Source organism: Saccostrea echinata, unplaced genomic scaffold (assembly GCF_033153115.1).
Source record: "Saccostrea echinata isolate AGI-Se365-2 ecotype Australia unplaced genomic scaffold, CSIRO_AGI_Sech_v1 ptg000042l, whole genome shotgun sequence".
Classification (NCBI taxonomy): domain Eukaryota; kingdom Metazoa; phylum Mollusca; class Bivalvia; order Ostreida; family Ostreidae; genus Saccostrea; species Saccostrea echinata.
The window spans coordinates 1286080-1300105 of record NW_026889791.1 but is presented as its reverse complement, the minus strand read 5'-3'; the positions used below and the strand labels follow the sequence as shown (position 1 = coordinate 1300105).

At 28.6% G+C, this 14026-nt stretch overlaps 1 protein-coding gene across 1 annotated transcript; it reads right to left on the bottom strand.

Moving 5' to 3' along the window:
- Positions 1-7792: 7792 nt before the first annotated feature.
- LOC133201008 (uncharacterized) lies at positions 7793-13203 on the bottom strand. The gene is made up of 10 exons (XM_061336811.1): positions 13123-13203; positions 12729-12746; positions 10539-10565; positions 9799-9858; positions 9256-9318; positions 9010-9036; positions 8785-8805; positions 8418-8435; positions 8090-8107; positions 7793-7875 (listed from the first exon to the last, which is right to left on the bottom strand). The coding sequence occupies exons 1-10, from the start codon at positions 13163-13165 to the stop codon at positions 7793-7795; spliced, it is 378 nt and encodes a 125-aa protein (XP_061192795.1). The 5' UTR covers positions 13166-13203.
- Between the last annotated feature and the right edge of the window lie 823 nt (positions 13204-14026).

Here is a 14026-nt window from a genome sequence, read left to right as displayed (position 1 = left end):
TTCAAAGAAAAATGTGTAGTTTTATTAAAATAAAGAAAAGCAAGGATTCCAAACATGTTTTATTAGTTTTCATGTATTTCAACAGGCCACTAAAACATATCCAAAAGAAGAACTACCAACGGTTACTTTTATGTTCAAATTGCACCAAGGAAAGTTAAACAGATTTCCTGCTAAGGAAGTTCAAACACCAGTCCCCAGGGTAATTTTCCTGTACCTGACAACACGGCTGCAAATAAGCATAGAGAGAGAAATAAGATTTTGAAGAAAAGAAAGTATACTGAGCTTTTCCATCACCCATATTCGCTAGGTATCAGCCATTGTGAGATCTTTGTATTCCAAAACCGCATGAGAACAATGAAAGGAAGATTGTACAATATCAGATTTGTCATGGGAAATGATATTCATCAGTGTCTTTGGGTCATCCCTAAAGATGGGTATGCTGAGGTTTTCTTTTCATAGGTACAAACACCTAAGACATGTGTAAAGGGTAACAGGGAATGTCTTGAGGAATTGAAACTAGTAAGAAGATGTATTACGTACTTTTCTTAATTTTAGATGACATTTTGCATTATTTATTGAACGACCCTCGTACTTGCAATAAAGGATGTATTATTGATTATAGAACTAGCGAAATGTTGAATTCACAGGAGCATCAATTATTTAGCCTGGCTATTTTTGAAATTAGTTTGTATGATTGTTACTTTGCCAACAAAGATTTTCTAGTAAAAATATCCAAATATAAAGCAGCTGTCAGACTCTATTGTTGTTTATTAATTCGAATTCAATGGGATACTTCAAATCAACTTATGAATGAAAATCATTATTGTTAATTGATAGAACGTCATCGATAATCTAAATGTCCAAATGAAGCCAAGGACAAGAGAATTCTTCTTTTCATATAGAAGAAAAAGAATCTGCTTCATAAGAACAAAAAAAAAAAAAAAAAAAAAAAAAAAAAATAAATGTTTGTTTATGATTAAGCACCATGGGAATTTCAATAGATTGTTGAAAAACCTTGTCTCAAAAGACTATATACATATTGTCAATGAAAAAGTCAAGCATCTTCAGAGTACTTGGGTGTAGAATCAGAATGGTTTTTAACAACGTCAGTCTGCAGATAACCTTTGAGAAGGTAGGAAAATTTGCAAGTTCCATTCTTAATAAAAAAAAAAGCTGATTACGATTTAAGAAGCCTGGATGGTGTATTGTGGGGAATGGTTGTATAAAGTGTTGAAAAGTCAAACGTTTTAAGGCTATTAATTTGGTAATTTTCAAATTTTTAAAAGTTATTTGGAGTTTTTATGTTTCTACATTTCATTAACATAATTTCTCGAATATGTTGTAGAGTACTGCTGTGGTTTCTCCTTCATTCCTGTCTCTATTTTCGGGAGGAATAAAGAAGGGACCTTATAGAACATTTGCTTGATCCCGCTATGTATTTTTATTGTAAGGTTTGGAATCCAAAGAACAAACTAAAAAAAAAATTAGTACGGTTTCATGCAAAATTTTGAATAATTATTTCTTGGACAGGAGAGTATGATGTTACATGTATCAGCTTTCTTTATGGTTCAGAGAAGCTAACGTAATAATTGTTACATACAGAATTGATTAATCGTAAGGGTAGTGTTTATTTGTTTGTTTGTTTTTTTTTTTTTTTTTACATTTTCGTTAAAACATATCTTTCTGTTTTTACTCGACACATGATGACGTTGAGGCAGAGCTTAGATGCACTATAGAATGGATAAAATTTATGTTTAATAAGTAATTGATTATTTATCAAAGTCACGTTTTATCTTAAAAAAGTGTAAATTTTGCTTATAGTGAACCGGGTGCTGCCTTAACAAATCTACGCTATGACACACCCTAACATCAATTAACTAAGGAATAACATTGATAATAATTTAGGTAAGTCATAACCGTGAATTGGAAACCATCCTTGTGTTATAAATGTTATAATGATTTGATATAATGCATTCTAAATATGTATATATTAAAATACAAAAGTCCATGTAAAGAAATAAGGGAGTAAATACTCTCAATTGTGAGATTTTTTTTTTACATTATTGACCTAATTACTCGTTGAAATTCATTACCAACGTTATAAGTTTAAAAAACCTGCAAATTTGGGTGAATGTGATTGAGTTATCTCCCGTTGTCTGAAAAAAATCAAATAAGATACAAGCAAATAATTTATTGTAAATAATTAAAAATACGACAAGCTTTATTATTTAACTGAATGTGAAAGTCTTTCTGGTCATATTCAGAGTATACAAGTTCAAATAAGATCTGAATCTCGAAAAAAAAAATGATAGGCAAATAAACAGGGTACATAAAATATATGATATAACTTTGACCCTTAACAAAATTATTAGCAGTCACAGTGCAGGTTTCATATATACATCAGTTCAAACTTCTATACCTATCATTTTCATGGATAAGTAATTGCTTGCAAACATTGACCTTGCCATTACAAAATAAAGTCAAATATGTTACTGTAAATGCAGTATTTTTATACAAACCAGAATTCCAGAAGTTCTCGAGGTGAATTTTTTGGCAATCCCCTTTTGACAAGCCCATTGAACATCATCTCTCATTGAAATACAAAGCTAAGTTTCCTTGTGAACCTAAGTAGGAAATCAGTACGTTGGTTTAGGAGGAACTGCAGAAATGCGATCACAAACTATGAGAAGAGACTGACTTGATTTTGTGCTTGATCAAATGCTATGTCATATAGAGCATGTGTTGTAAATAACTTATTTTTTAAGATAACATTGTAGTATAATAATATGTAATCTATGCGTGACATATACTGAAGAAAATGTTAAAGCATGTTTTAAAATTAGAAATATTATTTTAATCTATTATGTTCTTTTGGGGTTTTATAATCCTTCAAAATTGTATCAGATGTTTATCACCATGTCTTTGGAAATTACTCTACAATATGTCAAAATAATGTTTCATCCTACCTTGATCATTGCTTTTGTACATTTTTATTTATGTCACGTAAATCTATATCGTCTCTTATGAAAAGAAAAAAAAACAAAGTTGAATATCCTTAAAAATGCATTCTTTAAGTTAAAAAATGAATCCAGATTCCTTTCAATTTCACTTAAAAAGTTGATAAGTTTAATTGCAAACTGACTTGTTCTGGTTGTTTTACCTTGGAGCACCTGGAGCAAGCGTCTTTTACTTCATTTGTAATATCTTTTATTTTGTAAATACTTATTTAAAATGCATTTGAAAAATGTAAAACATCGTTAGGAAAAATGTCTGTAAAGAATAAATAAATGAAATAGAGAATATCATAACAAGGCTTTCCTTATGTTGAACTCTATTTAAAATTCGGAGAATCAAAAGATTATTTAGTTGTTTATCATCACCAGAAATATTTTTGGATTTTCTTCATTGAAATATTATTCATGTTGCTTAAAAGATCGTTGTATTTCTACAAACTAGAGCATATACATGGAAAGCGTATCATTAATTCATTTAAGAGATATTTTCATTTTGCTGGAGACTTAAATGTGATGTAAAAATCTGTATTATGGATGCAGCAAATACTCTAAACTCTGTTTGTAGTCTCGCATTTAACAGTTATTTATATGTTCCTGGCCTCTTCTTTCAAATTATATCAGATTCAATACGAGTATCCTGATCGATTTTCACTTCATTTTGAATTGAATGGCTTTGCATTTTTTTTTATTTTCTGCATAATTCAGTCATAAAATTAATTTCTATAATTTTGTAAAAGGAAACAGCAGAATAGAAATGAAAGAAAAGAAAGAAAGAAAAATAACAAAACAAAAATAAATTACAAGAGGTTCATACATGTGTTATGAAGGAAGAACCATAAATGCGTGCATCCGTTTGTTTTCATTTTTAGTGCTCAGTTCCAAATCTTTTTAAGGAAAGCATACCTTTGGTTTGAAATAGATTTGGTTATGTTCTTTTAAAACATAAACGAGTCATTTGCGAGGGATGTCTATAGTTCGTAGGCAAATGCAATGTGTCTGAAATAATGACTGCACTCTCAAACGTTATAGGCAAAACAGAATTGTACACGCAAGCTGCACGACCGAGTCTGACCTTAATCTAGATTCATGATAACGTCAATATATGGACTTTGAATTTTAATACGTTCTTGGACGCGCTAATATTTTCTTTATTATGCAACACTACCCAGTGTGTGCTATAACATTTATATAAAGACTATTATAACTTGATTGTTTGATTGTTGTTTTAAGTCCCGTTCGAGAATTTTTCACTTATAGAGAGACGTCACCACATACCTTTGAGAGGCTACAAATTTAGACCTTTACCTGGCACTCAGGGTCATTAAGCAGTGAGAGTTCTTTATCGTGCCAACGCCTGCCATGACACAGTGCCTCGGCTTTTAAGGTCTCATCCGAAGGACCCGCAACTTTCAGTTCAAATTGCCAGGCTCTTGGAGAATGACGAGTTGCTACCATATTTTTTATCGACTTAGGTCAGTCGCGACCGGGATTCGAACTCACGACCTTCCAATCACGGAGCGAGCGCTCTACTGACTGACCTACCATGGACCATAATTAATCTTTTTTTAAAATTCCAACCTTACGAGCTTCACCGGTCTAACCAGGTGTATACACAGACTGCACAGTCCAGTCCGACTTCGACCAGATTTATAACAATAACATGAATATGAATATCCTATTTTCATCAAATGACAGTGGACAGTGGTTTTCCACTTCTTGCAATATTTCCGAAAATTGTATACACTTTTGAGAAATCATATAAACCATATCCAATCCTATGAACTAAATATATTTCAATAATTTGCAGAGCTTTGCATACTAGTTATAATTTTTTTGGACTCAGATGTCGTTTCAACCATATCAAAATATACTTTGATAGTTGGATGCTGTTTCATTTAGAAGACCTACGTCGCTTTTTCAGTAAATTTGAGAAACATATTTCTTGCGTGTTTTTTTCCTTAATATTTTCTTTATCTGTGCGATACTTAGATATTCGAAAAATGATGACAACAGCTTTATTTGTGACACATTTAATTTTGATTAAAGTATGATTCATTTTTTTAAGAAAATGGTATTTTTTTTTACTCGAAACTTTATTTCAAAGTTAATAGCATTTTAACGCTGAATTATCTTTAAATATTATTTTTACAAAAATATTTAGTTCAAAAGATAAAATTCAAACTATTCTGACTTGGATTTTTTAGAACAATTATTTTGGTGTACACTTAATATATCAAGGACCAATAAGTTTGAAAAAAAAAGTCATTGTCCACTAGCGTTAGAAACAACCCGCGTAAATCAAACGTTTAAATTTGAAGTAGCTCATAAAAAATCAAAAAAAAAACAAATAGAAAGAATATCAATAGAAAAGATATAGTTAATGAATAAAAATTTATTTTTGTTGTTTGTTTGTACACATACACACATACGTACAATAAATTAAATAAAGAACAAAAAGACACACATATTACGATGTAGTTCACCATATTCATTGCAAGCATCGTTATAATGAAAACTTGTCTACAAAAAAAAAAAGTCAAATTGCGTCATGCACTGAAAAATGATTTATAATCTAATAGATCGAAAAAATCAATAAATACAAATATACAAATTTTGCCAAGGTCTGTTAAACAAAGATTCTTAATGTTAAAAAAAAGGAAAAATACCCATTAAGTAAAAGGCATGTGAACGTAAATCCGGTGCCTAAAACCTTTGACGATAAGCAATTTTGAAAGCAAGTTGTTTTAATATTAATTATTAGGAAAGTCAAATAATTTATTATTATAATCCCAGCATTATTAAAGGTTTGATGTTATACAATTTTTAAAAACATGATCTAGCATTATTTATTAAACTTATTAGCTTTACTACAATCGCTAAGACATTAGAAGGCAAAATTTAAAACACAGTTTTTAAAATGTATTTTTATTGTACATGAAATGATTATCAAAAGTTATCTTTGAATTTTCTTTTTCCTTTTTCAAACTTTATTAAATCTGGTTTTGTGAAATACCAACAAAATGTCTTTTCTTTTTCTTTTTTCAGCATTATGATAATGGATCAAAGATTAAAGATTTTTGAAGATTGATCCTAAATGAAAAAGGATTTGTTTTTGTAAAAGAGACATTTCCTGTTAATACTTCCATATAACACAAATCATAAAGAATTATTTATATAAATAGCGAAATCATCACAAAGGTAACCAGTTCTTATAGTTAAAAAAAATTTAACACAAAAGTTATAAATTCTTCGAGATTTCCAGCAATCAGTATAGCTGATTGATTTTAAAGATGGGATTCCAGATAGTTTGTAGCTTAATATTGTTCATGGGAAATATCTGCAAATAAAATCAAATATTATGACGTTTCTTCCTGTTTTTTTTAAACTAAAAAGCTAAAATTATATTTTATAAAGCAGGAAATTTATGTTTCTTTCAATGTATTAATAAAGTGACTGAATTTTTCAGTTTTATTTTAATCTTCAATGAACTTAGTAATCTGCGTGTCAATACCTACCTTTATTGCACCTTTTAACCAAAAACATCTGTAATAAATTATAAAAGGAAAGCATGAACATTTTATTTAAAAAAAAGTCAGTTCAGTTTATATGGTTGAATTGACATATAAGAAACCCTTAACATAATTTATTGAAAAAAGAACTATATCCTTCCTTACGAGATATAAAAAAAGTGATTTGTGGTCAAGTTCTAAATATATTTTATTAATCTATTTCTTGCAGTTGTTGCCCTTTTTATATAAGCATCACACTCTAACTAGGTCGCGGTTCGTTTGTTTTTTGGCGTGTACAAGTGTAACTAACCGCTAATTTCCCGTAATCTTCTCCAACGCGAGGCATAAATGGTCATTTTATTGCCACCTCGTGACACATTTCCCTTACATTAATCAATAGAGAGAAATTGGTAACTTATTAATATTTGTGATAAACAAGCCCATAAAAAGAACTGAATAGAATATCCTTCCTACTAATATATTCCTTTACCTGAACTTTTGTCCCTCAATACTGTTAGATAGGTTTAAGGCGAACTTCCTTATAGTGAATTTACGCCCTCATTCTTTGTAAATTTAAAACGTATTTTTAACTTATCTCATATAATTTATTACGTTTAGAAAAATATGTTTGCTATGAGCGAAACTATCTATTTTCTATCATTTACAATTTTGATGAAAATATCGTAGAACATATTTTTCTCGTACTTTCAATTGCGAATGTTGTGATTGCGAATGTTGTGAATGTTAACTAAGTTAATACGGGGCACACTACAAAATGCCATCTTTTTGTAAATTTTGAACAAATTTTTCGTCTTTTTTTTCCAATACGGTCATTTTGATAACATTAACAATGTTCACCTCCCACATAAACTTTGTTAATATTCATTTTCATTTACATTCGTCAAGAACTATGATTTTAATGTTCTTACACTTGTCATTTTTTCTCTATATACTTACATGTATTATCAGGATCTGTAAAAAAAAAAAATGAAATGTCATTTCAATACATTAATTTTTAAGATCTTGATTTTTTTCAATTCTATTGAATTCTTTTTCATAATTTCATGTCACATTATTTTTTTTTCAATATTGTGGAGTCTGTTGTGTTAAAATCAATGACTACTAACAAAATATACAGTGTATCTATATTCCTGAATTCATAACTTTAAAAGTTGAGAAGAGATAAGGGGAAAAACTCTTTTCAATAGGAATTTTCCAAGATTTTATACAAATGTACACATTGATGATTAATACTTGTAGACAGGTCAACTATTTAATAGGAATCTTACCATACATAAGCTGATAACCGCCTAGACCTCTGGAATTTAAGCTTGATCCGCTAATGATTGGATCTGAAATATACATGAAAAGATTTGAATTCAAAAAGTCAAAACCATTCCAGAAGTCTGGTCCCTTCGAAATTAGACCATAACATACAAAATAGATTTATATACTCAAGTATTTATTTGTTGCTCTGTTATTGTTAATCGTAGGTGATCATTTGGATGACATTAATTAATATTGATTAATAGATTAATTAATAGAATATAATTAATGAATACTTACAAATATCTGGTGCATCCCCTGCAAAAAGTTAAATGATAAAATGAGAGATAAACCAATGATGTATTTATGTTTATGTAATAAGAGATTTTGAACGTTGAAAATGTACATACAATACGGTACAGCCAGATATCCTTTTCTTTAACTCATTGAAAAAGAAAAATAACTTCGAGATAGCCGAGGGTTCAAATTATATAGAGTAAATTTCATTTAAAATAAAAATGAATTTTTTGGACTTTAAACGTATTTCGACACATACATTTTATCCTAGATATCGTAGTTCGAGATAATGAGGTTCCACAGTATATAAAAAAGCTTTAGAGGAGCTTACCCAAATCATATGGATTGACTGAAAAAGAGAATGAATAAGAGGAGGTTAATGATGTAGACTCATATCACATATTTGAAGAAATTATTTCAGATTTGATGTATTCAAATAAATGTACCGGTGTATTTGTTTTTATACATTTGTCAAGATATTCCCTATAAAGAAAGTTTATAGCAAAATCTGATTCTGTGAATTGTTTACAACGTATTTTTTTTTTACTCTCTAATTGGAAGATATTGATTGTGACAAATTACATATTTGGAAAAGCTATTTCAGCCGGCCTTGTCATTCACTTAAATTGTTTTATTGTATGTGTTTTAGTATATTGGTTGAAATTTTTAAAAATATAATTAGAATCATAAAAACTTACAAGCATCGGGTGTGTCACCATCTGAAACAATTGAAAAATAAGTTATCCTCTAGTTAATTAATTATATAATTTTTTAAGTTAATTAATAATAACAATGCGATTTATTTTCAAATGATAGACATTTTGTATTTTTTGAAACGTTTATATTACATATAATGTCATAAATACTCTAAAAACTTTGATAGCTTTGATATTTTCATTCAAAAACAAGAAAATCATACTTACTTAACATTAAATACCCTCTACCGGATGCTGTAATAAAAAGATATGGATTTTTGTTTAAATGAAGGCTTGAATTCATAACACGATAGTCAGATTCTGTACCTATTTGTTATTTTTTTGGGAAAAAAATGTGGGAATTTGAAAATTGAAAATAGAAAGTGAGTAATAATCAACTTTTTGGTATAATTAGATTATTTTATTGAATAAAAAAAGGGTAACTGCATATTCAAAAGAAGAAAATGAACGTACATCCAAATCCGTTCTGGAGTCCCAGAGATCTTCCTCCAAGGTTCACGGTGTCTGCATCAGATACTATATTTAGAAACAAGGGACATAACCAGAAAAGTTAGTAAAAGACGCCAATCTTAGTTCTTATTAAGTGCATAAATGCACCATTTACCAACGTTATTAGGTTTTGGTGCAAAACAAAACAGAAGCGTATGTGCATGTTAGTCATTGTTGGTCATCGTCGTGAATTATATCTAAGAACATACATTGGTGAAAGTAAGTAATGCTAAAATCATGACATTATGTTCGAAAGGAAACTAATAACTAATTTCAAATTAGTTGAAAAAAATTGTGATTGCTTTATGTTGTTCTAGTATTTGTAATAAAGTAAATGAGTAGCTTTGTGAAGAAAACAATATAATAAATATTCGCTATATTCAGTAATTTTTAAACATTTTTGTAAATAACAAAATGAATAAAAATGCAATTTTGCTGATTGATAAGATGACATAAAAAATCATTCCCTATCAGTTTTGTAATTTTTGTGTCAACAAAGATACTTACTCGATGAAAAAGCTCCAAAGCTGAACTGTGGTCTTGATCTTCTGGAAAATATCCTACTTGCTGTAAAAGGAAAATAATGAAAAAGGTGAAAATAACGTAAAGTTATCGTTCTAAAAAGTCTATAAACAATACAAATTTGTTGTTGATTTCCTTTCAACATCAACTTATCTGTCAGTAGCCTGTCTCAGTTTAAAAAATGACCGTACTCGAAGCATGCTCTTGAGTATGGATTATATAAGTGTGTTTTTCAATTTTATTGTACTGGTTTATGTTTGTTCAATTTATATGTGTTTTACCCATAAATTTACATAAATCGTAAATAACTGTGCTGAATTATATTATATTGCAAACATAGACATGTCTTCTTTCAACATTTAAATAGTAAACTTACGTGACACAGTGTATGTGGAAACATTTATTGACAGCATTTTGTAAAATGTTCATGAGTGTCGCAAACGGCTATTGTTAATTGCAAATAACCTAAGTGAACTCAAAAATAAGAGCTATTTTGTCGAAAATTTTAAAATTGAAAGAGGAAAGAATTTTTTATAGAAAATTATTGGGACAGAAACCGTTTCACACAGTAAAATATACCTCTGGAATTTGCAGAGTCCGTGTTTATGTCCTGTTCACAGATTTGTATTGTTTTTTCAAGATTTTATATAATCTTCTCCACCCCCCACCCCCCCCAAAAAAAAACACGTAGACAGACACACATACACGAGAAAGCTAATACTCACATTGTGACCTTGGCATCACGCGCAGAACTGCAAAAAGATACAACTAAATGTTTTTAAAATATATATTAAAACATTTTCTAATTGGAAAAAAAAAAAGAAAAAGCGTATTTTTGTGTTGAATTTCGTTAATTACTTAACTTTATCTGAATGATCATATATGTTATTCTTAAAATGAGAAAATAACTACAGGGCTCTTTTTTATTAGAAAATTGGACAAATTTTAGTTTAAAAAAAAAACCTTTTTCAATGAAATTTTTAACTAATGAAAATAATCAAATTATTTTTATTTATGCATTTGATTAGCAAACTAAAAGAGAAAGAAATGTTAACATTTATAAACTCCGAGTTTTTTTTTAATACCATTTTTGTCGAAACAAAGATCATCAAAAGATGAAAACAGTAAGAATCAACAAATTCTCGCGAGATGATAAATCTATTTATAGACACTGATACTACCTTTCTATGTAAACTTTTTGTATATGTTAAAGAATAACTTGTTGCCTCATACTGATAAAACAGTTCAAGTGTTTAAAATGTTTATAAGAATTTGAGTTTTCTTATTCTGTTGTTTTTAACTGCTTATTCATGATTTACTTTATATGTTAAGCGTTTCTTTAAATTAAGATTTCCAAATTTATTAATGACAAAAACAGTAAAATTTCACAACTTCATTGAATCTGAAAAGTATTTTCTAAACAATCAATGAGAAAATTTCTAATAATACCGCTTTTTTATATTAAAATTCCCATTCAACATTGTTTGAATCTGTTTAAATAAAAAAATATATATATTTTATAACAATATCACGGTAATTTACAAGTACCAGAAGAAAGAAAATAAGTGAAACAATTTTTTTTCACATATAAAGATAATAATTGCAAACATTCTTTTTTCGCAGTTTAGAAATATATCTCAAAACCGTAACCATGTATTTTTTTTTCAAATAACCTGTATTGAATCCAATTTTTTTCGACTTGAATATCGTTATATAACATAAATCGTAGTCATTTGTGCTTCTTCAAAGGAGTTATAAATTATTCATACTAATATAAGTCATCAGTGACCGGAACGCAGGGTTTCCACGTCATCATTTTTTGTTTTACATGTGTAGATATCATGTTTATGTCTTTTCCTGACAGGGAACAAACAAAAAATCTTCCGGAAATGTGTTTTTGTATGCATCCATCTACCATTACATAGATGCCTAATGTCATATACTATTTGAACAAAATAGTGTTGTAACTGAGAACATGAATATCAAACAAAACAAGGAACAAACAATAAGAGGTATGGTTAACGATAATCAATGGTTAGGGGTTTATGTCGTTGCAGACAAAATTATTTAGGTTGATCCTGTATGCGACAACTCTAATTGAGATTTTTTCATTACTTGATTATAGTAATAAATGAGATGGATTTACAATATTATGCTTGTTTATTTAAACACAGTCTTTAATGGTAGAACTCGTCCAATGAATAATTAATAAATAAATAAATGAAAAAAAAAACTACCTATGGTAAAAAGTCAATATCAAACAATTAATATAAAAACACAGAAGATTTCTTATCATCCCTAACATGTAAACCGATGAGAGAAATAATGAATATTTGTCATAAATTGTAATACACTGATTTTACTTACTTTTGAATTGTTGGCTTAAAGAACTATTGCCCCAAATTATATCCCATATCATGGTTTACGAGGCATATGATATGTTGACCAAAATTAGAAATAATATTTTTATCTTACCAAATTTACTATTAAGGAAAAATCTTTTACAAAGTTTTAGAACAAAACATTTAACAATCCACTTAAAAAGGGTTGGTCTTAATGCTACATTATTTGATTCATCATTGTTAATATTTCTGAACTGATCATCCTAGTTTAAAGATATTGTTTGCTTGAATAGAGATTATTTAATATAATTGCATAATCTATATATCCAATGCGTTTCTTGAAGATCTGTTGAAATGTTTGACAATAATGACATTGAACTAACTAACCAACCGGTAACCTTATATTGACCAAAGATATATTGATTAAACATACAATTCTTTACATGAAAATATCATTACTTTTTATCATCGAACTTAAGACCAAGATATGAAAAATACATTAAAGTACAATACAAGTTGAATAAAATGTCTATATACACCTTTAGATACAGTATGTAGTGAATATATACTCACAAACTGATGACGTAAGAGCTGAAAGGTATATAATAAAAAAATAGATCCCTTTATTTTAATCAAAAACCAATTAATCTCATAAAATTACAAAGAATATTATATTTCTATCTGCAAATCTTAACCAATTATTTAAAGAAAAGAAGTGTACCTTACATGGAAGGAAATGATGCTAAAAAGTAAGCATTCTTCGCGATGAAATTATTAAGAAAAGTATGAAATATTTTTGAAAGACTGACAATTTTTGTAATCTTAAAAGAAAATTTTATAAATTGTGCTAAATGATTTTTGAATATTTGTTAATCTTTTTTTTTCTCCCTTAGATCATATAATATTAAATTTGAATAAGCGAATGAAGAGAAAAAATTGAAAATTGATATATATCCTAATGATTTACCTGCTACGCTGCTCAGAATCAAAAGACGCACTAAGATCCCCATAATGAAGAGAAATGTTCAGATGGAATAAGCACCAAACACCAAAACCAGGGACTATCAGGCCACATCTTCTCCCCTATTTATATATATATCACACCGGGAAGCAATAATGAATGTCCAAAATGCGCGCGCATCCTGCCACATCTAGTTTACATTTGTATATTTGTTGCAATATTGTAGTTGCTCATTATTTTCGTATTTGTATACTTGTTTTAATATAGTATGGCGTTATGGACAAGGAAGTCAATGTTCCTTTTAGAGTATTCACCGCAATGTAGCATTGTTCTTTACATTTAAATAGAGATTACATTAAGATAATAAAAAAATGCCATGATACATAAGTATTAATATTGAAAAAAAAACCCAAGTATTAATCCAGCATAAAATCTTATATCCATAGCAGGATAATCGTATTCAGTAAGGATAAGTGCGAATTATAATGTATATATGATAAATATATCAATGCGCATTGAAAAGTATATTTTTTCAAGCATTATTAATTATCCACATTATCCCATTTTGTTCCATAACTTTAAATATGCAATTAAAAGTCACTTAACATTTTTATGATAATGGTGAAAATTGATGCAGCTGAATGTTTTTATTTATATTGAAAAAGATCTGTTTTAAAGTTACTGATTATCAGTACCATCTTCAATGACTTAAGTACCACTTTTTTCTTCAGAGATTCAACTGAATAATAGATAACAGATTTGCAGAAACAAAAAAAAATATTTTGACAAACTTCTTTCAATAGATCGTCAGCACTAACAAATTCATCATGTGCTAATAAGCCTACATGATTTAGTGCGCCTAGGTTACAATGTTCCCGAAAAATGTCATATAAAATAGTCTGTCTGCCGC